This window comes from Cavia porcellus, unplaced genomic scaffold, assembly GCF_034190915.1.
Source record: "Cavia porcellus strain 051 isolate PalLab524CR breed Dunkin Hartley unplaced genomic scaffold, mCavPor4.1 scaffold_1, whole genome shotgun sequence".
NCBI classification, from domain to species: domain Eukaryota; kingdom Metazoa; phylum Chordata; class Mammalia; order Rodentia; family Caviidae; genus Cavia; species Cavia porcellus.
The window spans coordinates 219,184,483-219,203,857 of NW_026947484.1; the positions used below are offsets into that span (position 1 = coordinate 219,184,483).

The following is a 19,375-nucleotide window of genomic DNA, read 5'->3' on the forward strand; positions in this document are numbered from 1 at the left end:
TAAGCTCTACTTATGTTTCCTTGTTCACTGTTAAGTTAGTTTTATACTTACATTAATGAGACTACAGCAATCGTGTATTTTATAATTACTGTATTGATATTTTAGTGTAGTAATACTATGATAAATTAGAACAATAGCTTTTTCATGTTTAAATTGGTTAGACTTTCTCTTTTTTAAGTTACTTAGACCAGTTTTTTACTTAACGTTTTATAAACCATGATCTCCATACAAGTAAACAGAATTATTGTGATTGTTCACAAAATAAGTTTATTATTCTCATTGATGAGAGTTGATTCTTATAATCTCTCTAACAGGGCTGAGAAAGTAGCTCAGGGGTGGAGCATTTGCCTAATATGTTCAAGACCTTGGTATAATTCCCTGCACCACCAAAAAAATTTTAAAAAAGGTCTATTTTACAGTGTCAAGAAGTTCTGGAAGGAAGGACATAGAGAAAAAAAACTGTAACTTCTACTTCTGGACAAATTTGTCACTGTAGTCTGCATAATAAGTGAAACTTTACTCTTATACAAATAGTTAACAAGAGGAGAAAATTAAGATTTTTTTTTTTTTGTCTTTTTCTTTTTTTACATTTGTAAAGAATTGGTTTCTGGACACTTAGAATACATTCATTTATACTTACAGACCTTAAAATAACAGCAAAAAATCCTTGAAATCCCTGTTACTGTGTCAAACATTGATGAAATTATTTGAAAGTTTTATAGTTACAATTTTTACTGCTTATATAAGAAATTTATAATACATTTAATTTGTTCATGTGCAAATATATGTTAGGGTTTTATAATAAATAACATCATCAGAGGCCTTTTTATTAACTTTTAAAAAACTAGAACATTTTTAGCAAAAGCATAAAGTGTCCTTTAAGAATGAATTTTATAAAGTTCAGTTTCTTGAGCAGTACCTTTTTTCTCTTGTCTGTTTAAATTTTAACAGTCCTGAAAATGTAGTAGTACAAAAATTCAGTTTAATTATTACAGCATGGTAGGGCTGAGTACAACTTACCCAAAGTGCTTGGAACCACAAGTATTTCAGATTGTGGAGTTTTTTGGGTTTTGAAATATGCACAAAAACTTCACTGGTTGAGCATCTCTGATCCAGAAATCCAAACTCTGAAATGCTCCAGAATCTACAACATTAGACTCAAAAAGTTTTACATTTTAGAGTTTTTTCACATTTCTAGATTTAACTTGTATATAATAACAAATTCCCTTTGAGCCACCTGTGGTGGCACATGCTTATAATCTCAGCATTTAGGAGACTGAGGCAAGAGGATTGATATGAGTTTGAGGCCAGCCTGGGCTATGTAGTGAGTTCAAGCCCAGTTTAAATGACACAGTAGGATCCTGTCTCAAAAAATAATTAATTAATAATAATAATAATACACTTTGGTGGGATTTGTATATACATATGATACAAAAAGTCTAAAAAGCTATCTGGGGCTCAGCAGGAGAATGCTTATCTAGTAGCTTATCTAGTGCTGTAGACACTGGGTTCAGTCTGCACAACAAAGTCTAGAAGGCTATACAAATAGATGAGCATATATAATTTCCAGAGGAAGAATACATACTGACCTGTTAGGCAGGGGCTACTAGTAGTAGATTTGGGAAGACTTATAAGAAACTTAAGTGTTACCTATAGATTTTATGAAGAAAGTATGTTGATATATTTTATTCAAATAAATGTGTCTTAAATATATTATTTTCATGCCAAATAGCCACAAAATAATTATAATCATCTATATATGCTTTTTTCTAGAAGCCTATTAGTAATGGTCTTCCCCCAACACCTAAAGTGCATGTAAGTATTAAGTACCAAATAGCCTAAATTTTCAAACTACAAAGTACCAATAAGTATATTGACAAGTACAGTTTGCTTAAATGTTTATCTTTGGTTAGATTTTTTTAACCTATTTAAAAGAATCTCCATTATTGAAAAAATTACATAGTTGCTAATTCAAATGTTATTACATCTGAAAAGTAGCTTTGCAAAGAAAAAATTATAATAAATTACACATTTGAAAGCTTCTTGATCCCCAAATTTATTAATATCATATTTGCAGCTGTTTTTGAAGAAGTATGAAAGCAACATGAATATTGTAGGAAAAAATGTTGATGTGACTTTTTTTGTAATCTGTTTTCAATGATCAAAAATGTATGTCCTGGTTACTCTTTTCTCATTGCTGGAAAAAAATTCTCAATGCCCAAAATTAAGGAAGGAAAGGTTTATTTAGCTCACAGTTTATGGAGGTTTTAGTCCATAATCAGCTGGCTCCAAGGCGGGGTGGCTCTGGCAGAGGAACAACAATTCATGGTTGCAGAAAGCAGCAAAAGCAGCAAGAGCGAAGAGGAAGGAGCAGGAGAGAAGACTCTCCCTGTCCGTTATATGTAGGCTGCCTACCCTGGAGTGGGAGTTAACACTCACACCCATAATCTAGCACGAGACAGTGAATAATCACAAATTCTAGATTTGGCTACCTCCAAAAAGCATACCTCCATGACTGCATGAGGCTTTGAGGGGACATCCAGACACAAACCATAACAATGTACAATTTTTTGGAACTTAATGGAGCATCTGCCCCAAGTCCTTAATTCTGCCATGAGTAAAACTGAGCTAGATCTTGGTTACTATAATCCACAAAACTCAACTCTAGTCAGATTTTAGATCCTCTGTGTAATAGTTTGGGCTGGGAGTTTTTTGGCTTTTGTTTCTTATTATGCTGTACTAACTTTCTCATTTTTAAAATGTTTTGTTTTGTTTTTTGTTTTCTGACAGGGTCTTCCTATGTAGTTTAGGCTGACCTTGAAACCACTCTGTAGTCCAGGCTGGCTTCAAACTTGCAGTAGTCCTCCTGTCTCAGCTTCCCAAGTGCTAGGATTATAGGCATGCACCACCAGCACCTGGCCTTGAATTTTTTAATTGACAAGTAAAAATTGTTTACATTAATGGTGTATGATATAGTATTTTGATACATATACAGATTGTCGAATGACTAAATCAAGCTTTTTAACATTGTTTTGTTTTGTTTTGTTTTAGTAGTGAATACATTTAAAATCTGTTCTTTTAAAATTGATAAGTGTAGCAAAACCCTGTCTCAAAAAAACAAAAAAAAAATTGATAAAATGCAGAATATATGCACAATGAAGTATTACTCAGCTAGAAAGAAAAAGGAAATCGTGTCATTTGGAAGAAAATGGGTGGAGCAGTATATTGTCATATAAGCCCAAATCTGAAAAATCTATATCACATATTTGTCTTAATATGTGGAATATACATACACACACACACACACACAAAGATGGTATCAAAGTAGAAGTGAGACTATTATTATTAAACTAGAAGGAAATAAAAGGAAGACTGTAAAGGAAGGCAACAGAGGGGATGGATATGATCAAAATATGCTCCTGTATAAAAGTGCCACGTTGAAGCCCAATATTTTATAAATTCATAAGTCCTTTAAAACATAAAAAGAGGATTATAGCTACAATGCATTTCATCTCTGAAGGCTTTCCTCACAAAAGTAACATACTTGTCGTGTATACTGTGCATCTTAAACAACTTTCAATAAGTGAAAAATTTCTCGTACATTGTATTGTTATTAACTGCAGCCACTATGCTAGAAGATAGATCCCTTAAACTTTGTGTCTTTTGATCCATATCTTCCCAGTGCTTTCTCTTCCCCCAGCCTCCAACCACCATCATCTTTCTCTCTGCTTCTGTAACGTTTTTAGATTCTACAAATAAGTAGCTCTTGAAATTTCTGTTCATTCTGTAAGTAGCTTGTTTCACTTAGCATAATACAGTTTCATACATGTCATAAATCACAGCATTCCTTTTTTAAAGCTGAATGACATTCCATCATGTGTATATACCAAATTCCCATACTCATTCATTTGCTGATAAACAGACCAATTTTGTATCTTTGGCTGCTGTGAATAATGCTGAAATAAACACAGTAGCACAGATATCTTTTCAACATAGTGATTTCTTTGCATGTTTAACCAGTAATGAAATTATCTTTATAGCTAAAAATGCATTTCATTTGATATCAGTCTATAAAACCTTAACACTTGTTACCATATCCTTAGTTTTTCTACTTAAACCTCCCAACTCTACTTTTAACCTTTGTTACTTCTTCATTCTACTTTGTAAAATTAGTATAATACATACTTAGTATAAATTAAGCTTTATATACTTCATATTACATACATAATTTATATTTATAAACTAAGTATTCAAAATTTGTAATTTTAACAATAATTTTTAAAGTATGCTTTGTGTTATATGTTGTTATACTATGTATATGTATGTACCTCTATACACACTAACAGGAAAGTAGATACAATGTCTTTTTATATATATTATGTGTATATATATATATATATATATATATATATATTCACATGTACCCATGTCTATACACATATACACTGTTAAAGCAGGGAAGTAGATATAATAGGGCAAACTTCTGTTGGCTAAAAGATAATAAATAGGTATACAGCTTAACATGAAAAAGCTGGTAACTGTGGACTGCCAGGGAAAAAAAAAAATTCAGTTATACAAATTAGCTTGAGGTTGGGGCTTGTTTTGTTCCATATGTTGTCATTTAGATTTCTAGAGATGTAGCAGTCTCTTAATATACAAATTTTGTTAGCAATCTTAAAAGTTAACTATTAAGTTTTATTAAGTAGTTCAGTTTCTAGCCTGTGGCATAAAAACATTGTTTATTGCCATCCTGCTATCTGATGATACTACCTATTAGCTAATGTTGTTTTGGTACTAAAATCTTTAAAAATACTGATTGGTGCATTTCTGTTATTAAAAGGGAAATCTTATTCTAACTGGTAATTGTTTAACCCAGGGTTCTCTGAGCATGTTGTGTCCAAACTCTTGAATAAAACATTCTTGTTATCAGTGTATCGTACTGTTCACTTTAGGGTAGTATAGCACATATACAAGTTTCCTGTGATTACATGCTTTCATAGGAGTTTTCTAGCACATTGTCAATAATAAATGTATTGAAGTAGATAACCTTTCTTGTACCTTGTGTATTTAACCAAAATATTTTTAAAATTAACATTTTACTCTTTGAAAACATGAGTTCAAATGAATATTTCACTATAAAATGTTTATCTGATTTTTAAAAATAGACTTGATAATTTAACATCAGGCTAATATTTTTTAATGAATCCTACCGAAGAATATAATATTATTCTTTTTTAAAAAGAGGAAATCAAGTCAGTCATACTTTCTTTTATTCATAATACGAAATACAATGATTAATACCAAAAAAGAAAAATTTCTTACTTTATGAGCATCCTGGTTCTTTTCTTATTAGAGAATACCATGTGCTCATGATATGGGACATTGCTACTGCTATAAGCAACTTATTAATGAATTGGTTAGTTTCAGTGTTTTGTTCAGTTTAAAAGATAAATATGAGTAAATTGGTTTTCTCTTTCTTTCATGTAAAATCATTGTTATAACTCGAAACTTTGTTACCAAATGTTTATAATAACCTAGGAAAAATATTAGCTCAGTGACTGATTTAACACATTTATTTATGTAAATTTGAAGATGATTTTATGTATATATATATATATAGTTTTGTTTTGTTTTGTTTTGTTTTGTTGTTTGGTTTTTTTGAGATATGGTCTCATTTTGCAGTTCAGGCTGACCTTGAGCTCACTTTGTAGCCCAGGCTGGTCTTGAACTTGCCTCAGCCTCCTGAGGGATGGGATTACAGGTGTGTGCCATCACGCCTGGCAGATGATTATAATTTCATCATGTCCTTTGTAGTATCCCACATTAAAAACATGTAATTTGCATCTTATACATTGTATTGCAGATATTCTTTGTCACTGTTTCATGTTGGTTATTCTTTGTATTTCCAGATGGGTGCCTGTTTTTCAAAGGTTTTTAATGGGTGCCCCTTGAAAATTCACTGTGCAACATCGTGGATAAACCCAGATACAAGAGGTAGCACCATACATTTTTGTCTGTTATCTTTCTAATATCTTGCCGCCTTGGGCTATGAGAGTATTTGGTTTTATTCACTTTTAATATCTTTATGGAAAAATGTTTTAGTATAAATTTTTTCAAATCTTAAGGTAAATATTTTCTCTATTGTTAGCAGTGTTTTAGGTGGCTCATAGCATTAAATTTTACTAGTCAGTATATCAATATAATAAAACTATATTTTGTATTCCTTGCTACTCTATAATTTCCTCCAGAGATGTTTCTTCTGGTGCTACATAGTGATTGAATATATTTATTTTTTAGACAGCCATTACTTAAGGAATTTAGCTACAAAAGTAAGGACCCAGAGTCCAGAGGCCATTTCACAAGGGATCATAATTAGAATATTTGTCATTTGATACTGAGTAAGGACTCCCTGTCCTTTTGCTTTATATCTATATTGTAATATTTATTTATATAGCCAGGCTTGTCATTTGGCATTAATGATGATTCTCTGTCCTCTTGCTGTATATCTATATCTTTTTTTTTTTTGTTCCACGAATCAAACTCAGGACCTTGTACTTGGCAGGCAGGTGCTGTGCCTCTGAGCTACATCCCCAGCCCTATATATCATAATATTTATTTGCATAGTCAGGAGTGGTGGCACATGCATGTAATCCCAAAATTCGAGACTAGAATAGGAGGATTACCACAAGCTTGAGGCCAGCCTGGCCTACCTATTGAGTTCAAGGCCAGCCTAGAGGAAATTGCAAGACCCTCTCTCAAAAAACAGTAACAACAAAATCCCCAGTATTTATTTATATAAGATACACATTGAGAAACATATGACAAAATTTTACGTATTAAATTTTATGTGTTAAAATGCATGTATGTATTCTTATCAAAGCTCCTAAATATCTGATAAAGGTTCTTGTATTTCACAGACTGGGAAACACACTCAGATTCATTGTTTCACTGCCATTTGGTGGTAGAGAGCTTTTCATGTTAGTGCTTGTAATTACAGCCTCAACAAAGCAATATCTATCAAAATATTTTGGATCTGTATTAGCTATTCTTGATCTACAATTTTATGTCATTTTCATGTGATCTGTTCTTTGGGGGATTTTAGAAAAAGTGTCAGACTCTGACAGTAACACCTTCTGGTGAATGGAGAGTCCAGCAGGCTCCTCTGTAAAGCCTGTTATGTGACCATTTTTTTTCTTCATTGCTTTCAAGGCTATTGTTCATGTATGTATATCCCAATTTATGAATTTAGAGTGTCAGCCTCTTCTACATATGACTATACTAATCTTTTTATATGTTAACACATATTTACTGAATTTTAGACTAAACTGTTTTAAAGGTATCTTATTTATTGAAATCAGTGAAGTACTTTCGTTATTTCAGATCAGTACTTGATATTTGGTGCTGAAGAAGGGATTTACACTCTTAATCTTAATGAACTTCATGAAACATCAATGGAGCAGGTATGTTATATATGAATTCTTTTTAAAGTTATTAGTACACACTAGATCAGAAATAAGTTTCATTTTTTGCTTTGGACCTTATTTAATCATAAAACCTTCATGTTCACCAGATAGGAAAACATTCACAGGTTTAGTTTTTACTCTTTAGAAGCTCAGACTGTCCAGGGGAACAAGGACTGCAGTGCTCACGGTCAGCTGTCCTCATTACACTAGGAATGAGTACAAGGTGTGAGCCACAGAGATAGTTCCTCCTGTGAGAGAATGAAATAGAGCTATTTGAAATGGGTCTTAAATTATGATAAGTAGAAATTTGCCAGGCAGACAAAAGATAAATATAATATTGTTCCAGGAAAAATAAATGGAGTGATGTAGGTAGACAGATGCCAAGCCCCAAAACTTTATGCACCATGCTGTCAGTATGGTCTGTATTGTAGAAGTATTTATTTGACATGTGCAAGACTAAAGACTATGATGAAAGAGTGAGAAGGATGATGAAGAGGAACAGGTGAGATTTGGAGTAAGTGCATGAGAACATTTTTAATTGTCTCAATGATTTAGGGAAGCTCTTGGCATTTAGGACCCAGAAACCAAGAACACTAAACAGCCTGCACTAACGATAACGATGGTACTAATGTCTAATAATACATATATAAGGCTTGCTATGTGCCAGGCACAGTTTTTAAATGCCTGGTATGTATTATTTGATCTTCACAAAGTGTCCAACAGCTAGATTCCAGTACAATTCTCATTTCACAGATGAACCAGAGGCACAGAAAGAATTAGTACCTTGCCTGGCACCCTACAGCTATTAAGTGGCAGTGGGGGGTGGGCACAAATATAAACCTAGTGAGCTCAGCGCTCCACAGTCCATGTGCTCAGCTATTCTACCACACTGCCTCTCCCAGTTGTATGCTGCTGTAAACATACCCTCGAGAAAAACAAGTGGGTTACAACTGGCTACATCGAACGACAGGTTCCACGTTGAGGCCTGGGAGAGGTCTCCGTTAACCTGAGTCCTCTACCGCCAGTGCCTGGGTGTGTGAAGCATGACAGCCGGGGTGAGGAGAATGGCGAGGCATTCAGCTTGGCACGTGGAGTTGTGAGTGCCATGGGATGTGTAATCGACTCACTTTTATCAGTATGAACTGATTATTGTTGTTAAGAATATTAACTGTAAGTAACAAAGCCCACATTATGCAGAGGTGAAGTAAGCATTTATCAACTCTTAAGTGAAAGCACGTATCACTCCAGCTGCTATCTGCAATAACTTCTCTTCTTAATTGCTATAGCATTTCAGATTGCAATGCTATAGTGTATTTTTGTGAGTTAAATGGTGCTCTTCAAAATGCAACATTTTCCTTTTCCAGTGGAAGCATGTGAGAGTAGAGGATGAGTATAGGTGAAAGCCTGAATTCTTTTCTCTTTCTGTAAAATGGTTAGGTTGGTTTTATCATATGCTGTAAGAGAGGGAAACTGCACAGCATGAGTCTCCTAGATAAATAAGGGGAGTTGCTGAAAGAGGACATGATGACAAAGAGCAGGATCCTGATTTCAAATTATTTTGGAGGGTGAATTGTTTCTGCTTCTTTGCAGCAAAACCTTACTATGTCATTCAGGCTGGCCATGAACTCATGGCAGTCTCCTGTCTTGGCCTTCTGAGTACTGGAATTACATGTGTGCACCACCACACTCAGGCTGATTGTAAATTCTGCATCTGCTTTTACTACTTAAAGCCAACATTTCTTGAGTACCCACTGTGCACCAGATTCTCTGTGAAGTTTTGGGCGCTCCATTTCACAGATAACACTGTAACATGGAGACTTTACATTACTGAAGGTCACCCAGCGTCATTATGAAACAAGATATGAATCTAGATAAACCATTGAACCTTAACTCTTATATTCCCTTATCAAACAAATTATTTCACCCAGAGCCTAACTTGCTAAAAGAAGTAGGAATTAAACCTCTAGAAAAGCTTTGGAATTTTAAAAACAAAGTTAGAAGCAAAAATCTGAACTGAAATAGTAACACTTGAATAAAAATATACATAAATACCTTCCCTTATTCTTACTGGCTATGTGAAAGCACTTGGTCCTGTCTGGTACTTTATATAGTCTTGTGTTAAATAAGCAAATGCACTTATATTTATGATTGCAGAATAAACCATCTGCTATCAATAAATACTTCTTAAGTATATATTTCTATGAAAATAGATCCAGTTCAGACATTCAATCATATAAAAATCAGTCTCGCTACTGCAGTAAGATGTACTGCTATGTGATCTATGATAGGTTCTTGCCCCTTATTTTACCTGGTTTTCTTAATTTAGCTGGTGAATTTTCTATGTGGCTGTGAAATTTTTATGAAAAACAAAGTACAAAATATGTATTGATATGTTCTCTATTTAATACACAGATAGCTATAGGCACATGTAACAGACTTTATATGACAGTGCCACATTTTACTTGCTGGGAGAAAATGGGGTATTTTTGTACATATATTTTTCAAATAAATGGAATAGAGGTAATAAGATTTTATAAATTTTATTTAAATTAATGTAGATTTTACTTTGTTTCTTTGGCCTTACCATATTTTCTTTTTACTTACTCAGCATTATCATTATGCCTTTATGTTTAAATAAAAGAATAGCCTTAGAGGCCTTGATATGTTTGATCATTCATTTCTTATTCTTTGCATTTCCTGCACCATCCCAGTCCCTACTGGGTAACTTGTAGAAATGACCAGAACAAGAACAAATCCAGCAACCAAGCTTGTTGAATCAGGATGCCTAAGTATATACATCAGTGGGTACCAACTTTAGTATGCAGCAGAAATAACAGGAAGCCTGGCTAAAACGCAGGTTGCAGGGCTCACATTCAGCACCTGTGTGTCAGGAGACCAGGGGTAAAGCTGAGAACTTGCATTTCTAGCGCTGCTGGTGCCGGTGTTGCTGGCCCAGGGACCACTTTTCACACCACTGAATCTCATGATTTAAGTATTTTCTTCCTTTAAAGTACATAGATCTATTCCCTTTTCCTTACCCTGAATACTAAGCATTTTCTGACTTCCATAGTGGTAGCTCAGTTCTTACAAATTAGATTTTAGTAATAAATTCCCTATGTTCAAGGAGTGGTCAAAATATACAGTGAATGTTTAAATTTACCAATTTATTTCAATTAAAAACACATTGCCTATAATTCTTCTCAAAATACCACCTCTTCCAGCACACTTAGCCCATCATTCTTAGCACTGTCTGAAGCAGTTTATGGAAGTTTTCTTTTACATAGAGCAGTGTTCACTATATTTAAATAACAGGCTCACAAAAACATTACAATGTGTTCTCATCCACTTTATTCACTCAGTCTGGCACTATGTGACTTCTGGCTCTTTCCCAGAGTGAAAGGGACCATGAAAGTTAAACATCTGGATTGATTGAAGACATCATACCCACAGCAGCACAACTAAAGACATGAAAGATAATTTCTAGAATTGCTTCAGAAAGTACCAAGATTGGTGGGATAAATGGGTTTGAAGTGATAAGTAGTATTTTGATAAGTAGTAGTATTTGATGTATTTTTTAATCACATCTCGTAGTGTACTGTGTGTACCATTTATGAGTTTCATATCTTGTATGCGTGTGAATCTGCCCAGGCACATACATTTTAGAGGGTTCACACAAGATTCATAATTATTCAACCACAGAACTAACCCAAAGGAGTAAATGTTACTTGGATTTTGTTTTTATTGCCTTCATAGTTTGGGGTTACACATTATAAGAGACTCATCCTATAAGACTTGAACTAATAATACCATGTTTAGACTGAAATTATATTGATAATTTTTTCTCTCCTATAAATTGTGTATGCGTATCATCTTTTAATGCTTTATAAAATGACTTTCGATTTAAACTGTTGTTTTTAAAGAACTGACCAATTAAAAATCACAATTTAAATGGTTATTAGGTGCATGTTTACATTGTTACGTATCATCCTTTGTAAACTTTCACATTTTTTTCATCAGCTATTCCCTCGAAGGTGTACATGGCTATATGTAATGAATAATTGCTTGCTTTCAATATCTGGTAAGTTTTAGTTTTCATATATCTTATGATTGTTACTGCTTATTATTAGCTCTGTGTGTGTGTGTGTGTGTGTGTGTGTGTGTGTGTGTGTGTGTCTTTTTCCTTTATATCGGTACCGAGGATCGAACTCACGACTGCCTGCTTGCAAGGCAGGTGCTTATGCCGCTGAGCTAAATCCCCACGCCCCTTATTATTAGCTCTTATGTCTTATTTATTTTCTATGCAGGTAAAGCTTCTCAGCTTTATTCACATAATCTACCAGGGCTTTTTGATTATGCAAGACAAATGCAAAAGTTACCTGTTGCTATTCCAGCACACAAACTCCCTGATAGAATACTGCCAAGGTAATTGTGCATTTAATTATGTTTTCATCCTTAAAGATAGTTAATAATTCATTTTAATCTTATGATAGAGGAAATGAAAGAGCACTCAGTTTGTGTTAATAGAAATCATGTGTAATGAAAAAATGGTATATATTTTAAGGATTTATCATATTCTTGTAAAGTTTTTCTACTTTGTACTTTCCAGTTATGTTAAACTTTCTCTCTCTGAATTTTTAATTCTGTCTTTCCTGCAAACGTAAAACTAATTTTCTCAATTTTATATCACATATGATATCTTTGCTTTTGAGATATTTGTATTAACTTGTATAAAATGCATTTTTAATGTATAATTTTTAAACCTAAAAATCAAAATGATTTATTGAATATATATTTTTTGTATCTGGAGATAATTAGAAGTTGAGAGATTCTGCTTTTGTACTTTCAGGAATTTTTAATTATACTGTGGTCTTCCTTTTGTTAATATAATATTGGATGTCATTTGTTAACTAAAAGTTCTCTAAATCTGGTATAAGTTGTATTTTACAAAAACTTTGTAATGTAGCCATTCTTTTGTAAGATTAATTGTAAAGCAAATGATGTAAAACCTTAGCTTTCAAGTATCTTAAGTTTGTGTTAACTATTAATTTTGCAGTGTGGCTGATTTGCTGGGCTCTGCAAAAATCTTTGTAAAAGTTAATTAACCTTTTTGATGAAAATCGTTTAAAATTGTATGCTTTTATTGTGTTCTTAAAATAGACTATATCATTTAATTGGGTGATTTCATGGTTACTCAAAGTTGTGATTATGAGCTTGATTTATTACATTGCACTGTAAAATCTGTATTTGGAGTTAAATGTATAACCCTATAACCAGCCCCAGGAACTGGACCGGAAATTATACCTTCCTATAGAGTTTATCTGCCCCTATTTTTCTTCCAGCTGCCACTTATGCTGCTGTTTGTCTGCCTGCATATAGAACCTCTCCATCCAACTTTCTAACTTGATAATCCAAATTCTTGTGAGCACAGAATCCAACCACCAAGCTTTCAAGTAAATATAAAATATGTATATGTACCCCCAAAGAAGCAGGCAAACTTTAATACGTTAATTTATTGGGCTTTTTTGTTTGTTTTTGTTTTGGTCAGACTACAGGTTTCTTTTTTTTTTTTTTACATTTAAAAAAGTGCAGTTCGGCTGCACAGATGATATATGGTATGTTTTAGAGGCATTTTCTTTCCCCCTTTTTTTTGTTGTTTTGTTCATTTGGTTGGCTTTTGAAACAAGGTCTCACTATGTTCAGGCTGGCCTTAAACTCACTTATTCCACACTGGCTTTGAACTCACTGCAGTCTCTAATCTCAGCTTCCAGAGTGCTGGGATCACAGACGTGCACACAGCTTTAGAGACCTTTTTACCATGTTTTTAGCTATGTTTAAGTCTTTCAAATTTTACAGAACAGTCCACATATGCTTGATTTGTTTCTGTGTACAGATGAGACAAAATGAGTAAGATACTGCCTCTGCCTTTAAGGAGTTTCCATGTAGTAAGACTTTTACCTCTAAAGTTCTTCTGCCTCCAACTTACATTTTGTTATAGTACAATCTTTAGTGTTAGTAACAACCATAAACATGTCCTTTCCATTTTCTTAAGCTTCATTATCTTCTAATGAAGTCCTTCAAAGTTTACTCTTAACTCTCTAATTAGCAGGAAATCTGAAAACCCTTTTAACATATTAAGTACCATTCGTTCTACCACAAAATGAGCATATGTTAAGATTTCTTTAAGCAATATTCTTACTCTGAAGACAGTTTCATGGTTGTCATTCTGAAGACAGGTGCTCATGTATGTATTATCATTGTTCTGTCATAAAGCATAAGCTTTGAAATTAAGGTAGACTTGAATCAAAGCCTGGACAAATTATACAACCTCTGATTAAATTCATCAGTAAAATGCAACTGGTGTTTTCATCTTTCAGAGTTCTTTTCAAAATGATAAATTATGTGTGTCAAGTGCCTACCATGGTAGGCTGTGGATAAATAACCAGTTGTCATCATTTCATGCACTGTAAATTGAACCGTACCTATAAGTGCACCTTATCCTACATTAATTACATCAAGAATGTTGATTAGCTTAGGGTTCCAGTTGATTGGGTGCTGAGAAGATAAATTTTACTGCCTTTTGTAAAATAGTGACTAAATTAACATATCATAGGTCACCATAGAACATATATTTTATAGCATTTTAGTATGCTGCCCATAGCTATAATTTGAGTGATTTCATTAATTGTTAGCCATACTTAATAACTGATTTTTCTTATCCAAGTGGTATTCTTCCTTATGATATTATAGGTCCTGATAGTCTAGTACTCCTGGATTTTGACCAGTTCACTAACTTAAACCCTAAGTTAGTTTTGGAAGACACAGGTCAAGTTTACAAGTGTGAGTCAAGAACATTAAACTTGTCAGTGAAAATCTAACAGGGGCTTCATTTAATTTTTTTTAATTCTAAAAAGCACTTTGGTGCAAAGCAGTTAAGTTGAAAGTGGTAAATTTTTATTTTATAAAACTTCAAATTATATGAAATGTACATTTATAATTATAAATCTAGTTTTTAAAAGTATAAACTTTTTCTTAATATAAAGTTATTAAGTGGAATAATGAGGTGTTTTAACCAGAAATGTAGCACTAGGATATTCTAGATGCTAAGTAATCATGTAGTCTTAGCTTCTCATAATTCTTGTATCATTGTTTATATATCAGAATAGCAAGAAAATTTTAATTCACACAAGCAAGTGCTTGCCAGTGGATAACAGCTTACTCTGCAAGCTCAAAATACTCTTCATTTAAACCCAAAAGCATAACCGGAAAGTAATAATGTTGAATCACTGAACATTGAAGTCAGGCAAGCAACAAAACAACACTAACAGTAAAACCTTAAGCAGAAATCTAAGCCTCAGATTTCTCTACTATGACCAACCCCACAGTACTGTTGGAGGAATTAAATGTAAAATACATTACACACAGAAGAGATTCAATGTGATTATTATGAGTTTTTGTAACTACAAAGTCAGTATGTAAAACATACAGAAGGTGAAAATTACGGTACTACAATGTTACACATGTGTTGTTGTTACTCAGTTACATGGTGACAAGATTATCTACTGAAAAGATTCTCCTAAGCTTGTTTCGAAGTGTGTTAAGCATTATATGACTCTTGATTCTTTAAAAATGCTAGTGGGAAATACTGACATCTAATGCTTAACACATATTTATTCACATGTAAAGTAGGTTTTTAATTTTAGGTTTGCAAAATTTGATGTGCTAACAGTCTGCATTAAGTTAACATGCATAGTAAAAGATACCTGAGTGTATATGATTTTAAATTGTAGTTTTAAAGGATAATTCAAAATGGATTTTTAGTTATTAAATTTGAATCAGATTTTGAATCAAATTTGAACCCCCAAAGCATCCTTGCCAAAAATCTGAAACCTACTATTCCTGAGTAATGAAATAAAAATGTCTAAAAAGAATTCTTAAAGATAGATTTTTATATGACTTAAATTTATGCACATTAAAAATACCTTTTCCTGTTTTGGACTCATTTTTTCACTTTTCCCATGGTACCAGAGAAACCCAAGTTACTTGTTTGCAAACAACCTATAATTTGAGGTGCTAGAGATACATCATGAAAGATTAATTAATATTTTTCTATACAGTTTCTTCTTTTTGCACTTTTCAAATACATAGGGCTCATATTCTTCTGTCTTCAAATTCTTGACAGTAAAACAGTTAAGTCCTTCATTCATTTAGAATTGATTGAGGGATATGAGAAAGGAAACCTGTATATTCTTTAAGCAGTTGTCAATACGCCGAGTTTATAGCTCATCGTTTCTCCCTTTCCTATGCCAGCCCCTTTGTTACATGCTCAGTTTGCCTGCAGATGTTACAGCCTCGTTTTCCTTCACATTTAGGAAATTTGCTGTATCAGCAAAAATCCCTGAAACCAAGTGGTGTCAGAAGTGTTGTGTTGGTAAGTAAACTGTCCAATACCACATGACTGTCCAGCTTCGCAGATTGCCTAAGAAAATCCCTTAAGCCTCATGCTTAACTGTGCTGTAAAATAGTCCTACCCCAAAGCATTCTTCCAGGAATATTGTTACCCCTTAGTAAAATAAATTTCTTGGCTTTTATAGCCCTGTATAGACTAAACCACATTTAGCACCTTACCCATAATTGATGTTTAGTAAATAATTTGTTGATTGGGTAAGTTAAGAAAGTGAAGTGGGTTTTGTTATTCAGTTTATTAACATTGTGTTCTCCAAGGGGACTTGGCATTCACCATTCTTCTTAGTAGTGACTTGTGAGACATCATTTGTTCATTCGGCAATGTATTATTATGCCCTGTGCTTGTGACATGAAAATTATAGTCTCCCTTGTCATGTACCTACAGAATAAATTCTTTTCCACCCCTATAACAACTGGTTTTTCTGTTGACTTATAATAAAAATAAAAAATAGTTTTCTTCCCGTTACTAGTATTACAAGTTATGTAAGATATGTCACCCCACCAGCTATAATGTGAAAAGAACTGTAAACATAGTGATATAAAAATAAGGTAAATATTTAATTTTTTTAAAAGTATTAAAAGCCACTGCCAGGTCTCAAACAAGGAAGAATCAGTACTATGAACCAAGGCTTGGCTCAGTGTACAGATGGGTATTTCCTGGTTTGTGCTGTACACTGGGATAAACTGGAGTGAGTGGGCAACTTTCAAGAGGGATCAGATTAGCTGCTTTCCCCAGTTTGGTCACATTATAAATTCATTGTCTGTTTTAAACAGTTATTACAATAAAAGATACATTGCCATTAATCTGCTTCATTAGACACCTGTCCTCCCCTCAAACATTTACCCCGCTGCTCCTGCCACCTTTGGAACAGTGCAGGAGTCTCCATCAGTGTGCTTAGTTGTGCCGTCACGGCTGCCTCGATTTCCTGAATCCATCCAAACATCTACCTGTCACAAGCATTTTGACTTTGGGGAGAGCCGGAAGTTACATTGTGCCAGATCTGGGGAGTAAGGTGGATGAGGGTGTTTTTACAGCCTTGGAGACCACTCAGCGGCAATTCACTGTATCTTCTGTCATACTTGTGAACACATGAAAGGGAACTTGCAGAACTGCTGGGAAAAATGATGGACGAAGTGTGTTTGAAACAGGTGGAGTACCTGAGGGAAATTAATGGCAGTGTGTCTTTCACTATAATAAGTATTATTTAAAATTTAGACATTTACTGTGTATTTTGATTACCCTGTTAGGCTACTTAAAAAGGTGGTAATTAGACTGAGTCCCAAAAGTTATGAATAGCTGAAATAAAATAATACAAACATGTGGAAGAAAAAACCCCATAAAGCTAACATAATAAGTGTGGACTCTCCCAGTTTAACTGGGTCCAGGTTATAAAGAGGATAATAGTGGATCGATGTGCGTAGGAGAAGTGGAGAAAGTACAGGAGGCCTTGAGTGAACGTGAACTTTATTCACTATACAACAAGGAAGAAGAGCAGAGCGTAACAGCAGGTTAGAGACAGCCGAAACCTTGAAGCCAGACTGCAGGATGATAGGGTCTGGCTAACGGGAAGCAAGAAAGGCAGCTGGCTGGGACCCAGGAAGGTCACAGGTGGTTCGAGTCTCTGTTGGGACCTTCCCCAGACTGACCTGACTCCACACGTGGAGCGCATCAGGGTTTTCCTGTATCTTTTTCAAACTTAATGTGAAGCTCAAGGGTTTTACTGCTTCTGCTGTACTCATACTTTTTCAAATCTTTGTTTCAAATACAATTACTTCATATTTTTAAGAAAGAAAATCCCAAAATCTGAGATAATTCAAATTATTACTTGTAAATTTGTGTGATAAGATTCTGATTAATGTGTGCCATGCTTTTAGTGATCATAAGAGTTTCATTAAAAGGGAGGAGATTTTTTAAAAAGTGTTTTATTTTTAGAACCAAAACATTATTGCCTTAGAACATGATTGTCCAAAGTGTATGAGCCACTGGAATGTGTGTATTCTACCAATTCAATAACATCTTCAGATTTACTTTGACCATGTGTTGCAACCTCTGCTAACTTCCCTGCTAACCCCTAACCTTGTAACAACTAGCAGTTTCATTTGTGCATACGAACAAAATCCTGTAAGTGGATGAGGGCATTTTGTGCTGTTTCCTAAAAAGTATGTCTTTTTTGCCATGTTATCTAATTAGAATTTGGCAGTCAGCTTTTGGGGTTTTTTTTAGAGCATGCAATTACTATTTTAAAGATAATAGAATTCATGTTTACTCTTTTGCCTTGACAGTGAGAAATCCTTACACAGGCCATAAATACCTATGCGGGGCACTTCAGACTAGCATTGTTCTATTAGAATGGGTTGAACCAATGCAGAAATTTATGTTGATTAAGGTAAGCATGAAATTCAGCCTCTGACATTCTTAGTATGAAAGCCTAATCGTCAACTTTTCTGTTCTCCAAAAGAAAACACTTTTTTCAGTTAATTTTCCCGCTAATTTGATGATTTTAGTTTATGTGGCAGAATATTGAAAATCTGCCTAATTGTAAGGATCTCATTTGATCCGATGAAAGTCTTGAAAGAGACTATATAACTTAAGGGTAAGGCAGTGGGGAGCTGAAAAGTAAATGTCACACGTACGTAGCCTGTTGTCAAAAATCGGGTGTTAACAGAAGAGTGAAACACTGTTTTGAACATAGTCTGTGATTTGGCCCAGTCCATCACAGCAGAAAACTAACCCACAGGTTAATGTCTGCCCTGGGTGGATAAGGGATAACCACGATGAGAAAGAAGTTACTTATTTTGGCTACAGTACCCACCTATACATAGGCCTGTGAAGGTCCTCCCTTGAATATTTTTTTGAGATTTAGGGTATTTAAGTTTTTCTAAAATCTTTGATTAATGAATAGTCTTTAAAATGTGTAATATTACTCTCCTATGCCCTGTATTTTGATGAAAAACTGATTTAAAATGTATACAGTACAGGCTCATTTACACCAAGTAAATATGAAATGAATTTCTAAAGTTGTTTTCTTTGCTATTATATATGGATTAAGTAATCTTATTTCATAAGCATTTTTCCCTCAATAAAAATTAGAATCAGAATATAACTGGAATGGGATTATTTCTAAATACTATATTGAACTAGGATGTTTGACTTCCTATAATTTAAAATCTTATACATGACTAAAAAAATCTATTTTTTTTCACATCAATATTAATCTCAAACTTAACTGGAGCTAAAGAGATGAAAAAGTAATTTCAAGAATTTAAAACATATTGAAGTATTATTTCACAAATAAATTCACTGCAGGCCGGGGATTTAGCTCAGCGGCGTAAGTGCCTGCCTGGCAAGCGTGAAGTCATGAATTCGATCCCAGGTACCACAAATAAAATATAAAATAAAATATTGACTGAAGAAATTCTTTAAATCAAAAGCTGAGGAAAACGAGTCT

The 19,375-nt window shown here is 33.8% G+C and overlaps 1 protein-coding gene across 7 annotated transcripts in view; it reads left to right on the top strand.

The window, feature by feature from the left end:
- Map4k3 (mitogen-activated protein kinase kinase kinase kinase 3) overlaps positions 1-19,375 on the top strand; it is a 174,017-nt gene that overhangs the window by 137,830 nt on the left and 16,812 nt on the right. For 6 of the 7 annotated variants that reach the window (XR_010040553.1, XM_003473045.5, XM_005005056.4 and 3 more), the window contains 7 exons: positions 1,774-1,815; positions 5,910-5,994; positions 7,381-7,460; positions 11,481-11,541; positions 11,768-11,885; positions 15,833-15,891; positions 18,210-18,313. Coding sequence is in view for 6 of the 7 variants with exons in the window: in XM_003473045.5 (XP_003473093.1) it covers positions 1,774-1,815; positions 5,910-5,994; positions 7,381-7,460; positions 11,481-11,541; positions 11,768-11,885; positions 15,833-15,891; positions 18,210-18,313 (549 nt within the window). In the remaining variant the exon portion in view is untranslated. Of the gene's footprint in view, positions 1-1,773; positions 1,816-5,909; positions 5,995-7,380; positions 7,461-11,480; positions 11,542-11,767; positions 11,886-12,802; positions 14,717-15,832; positions 15,892-18,209; positions 18,314-19,375 lie in introns of those variants that run through there. The other variant, XM_063229427.1, reaches the window with a different exon arrangement.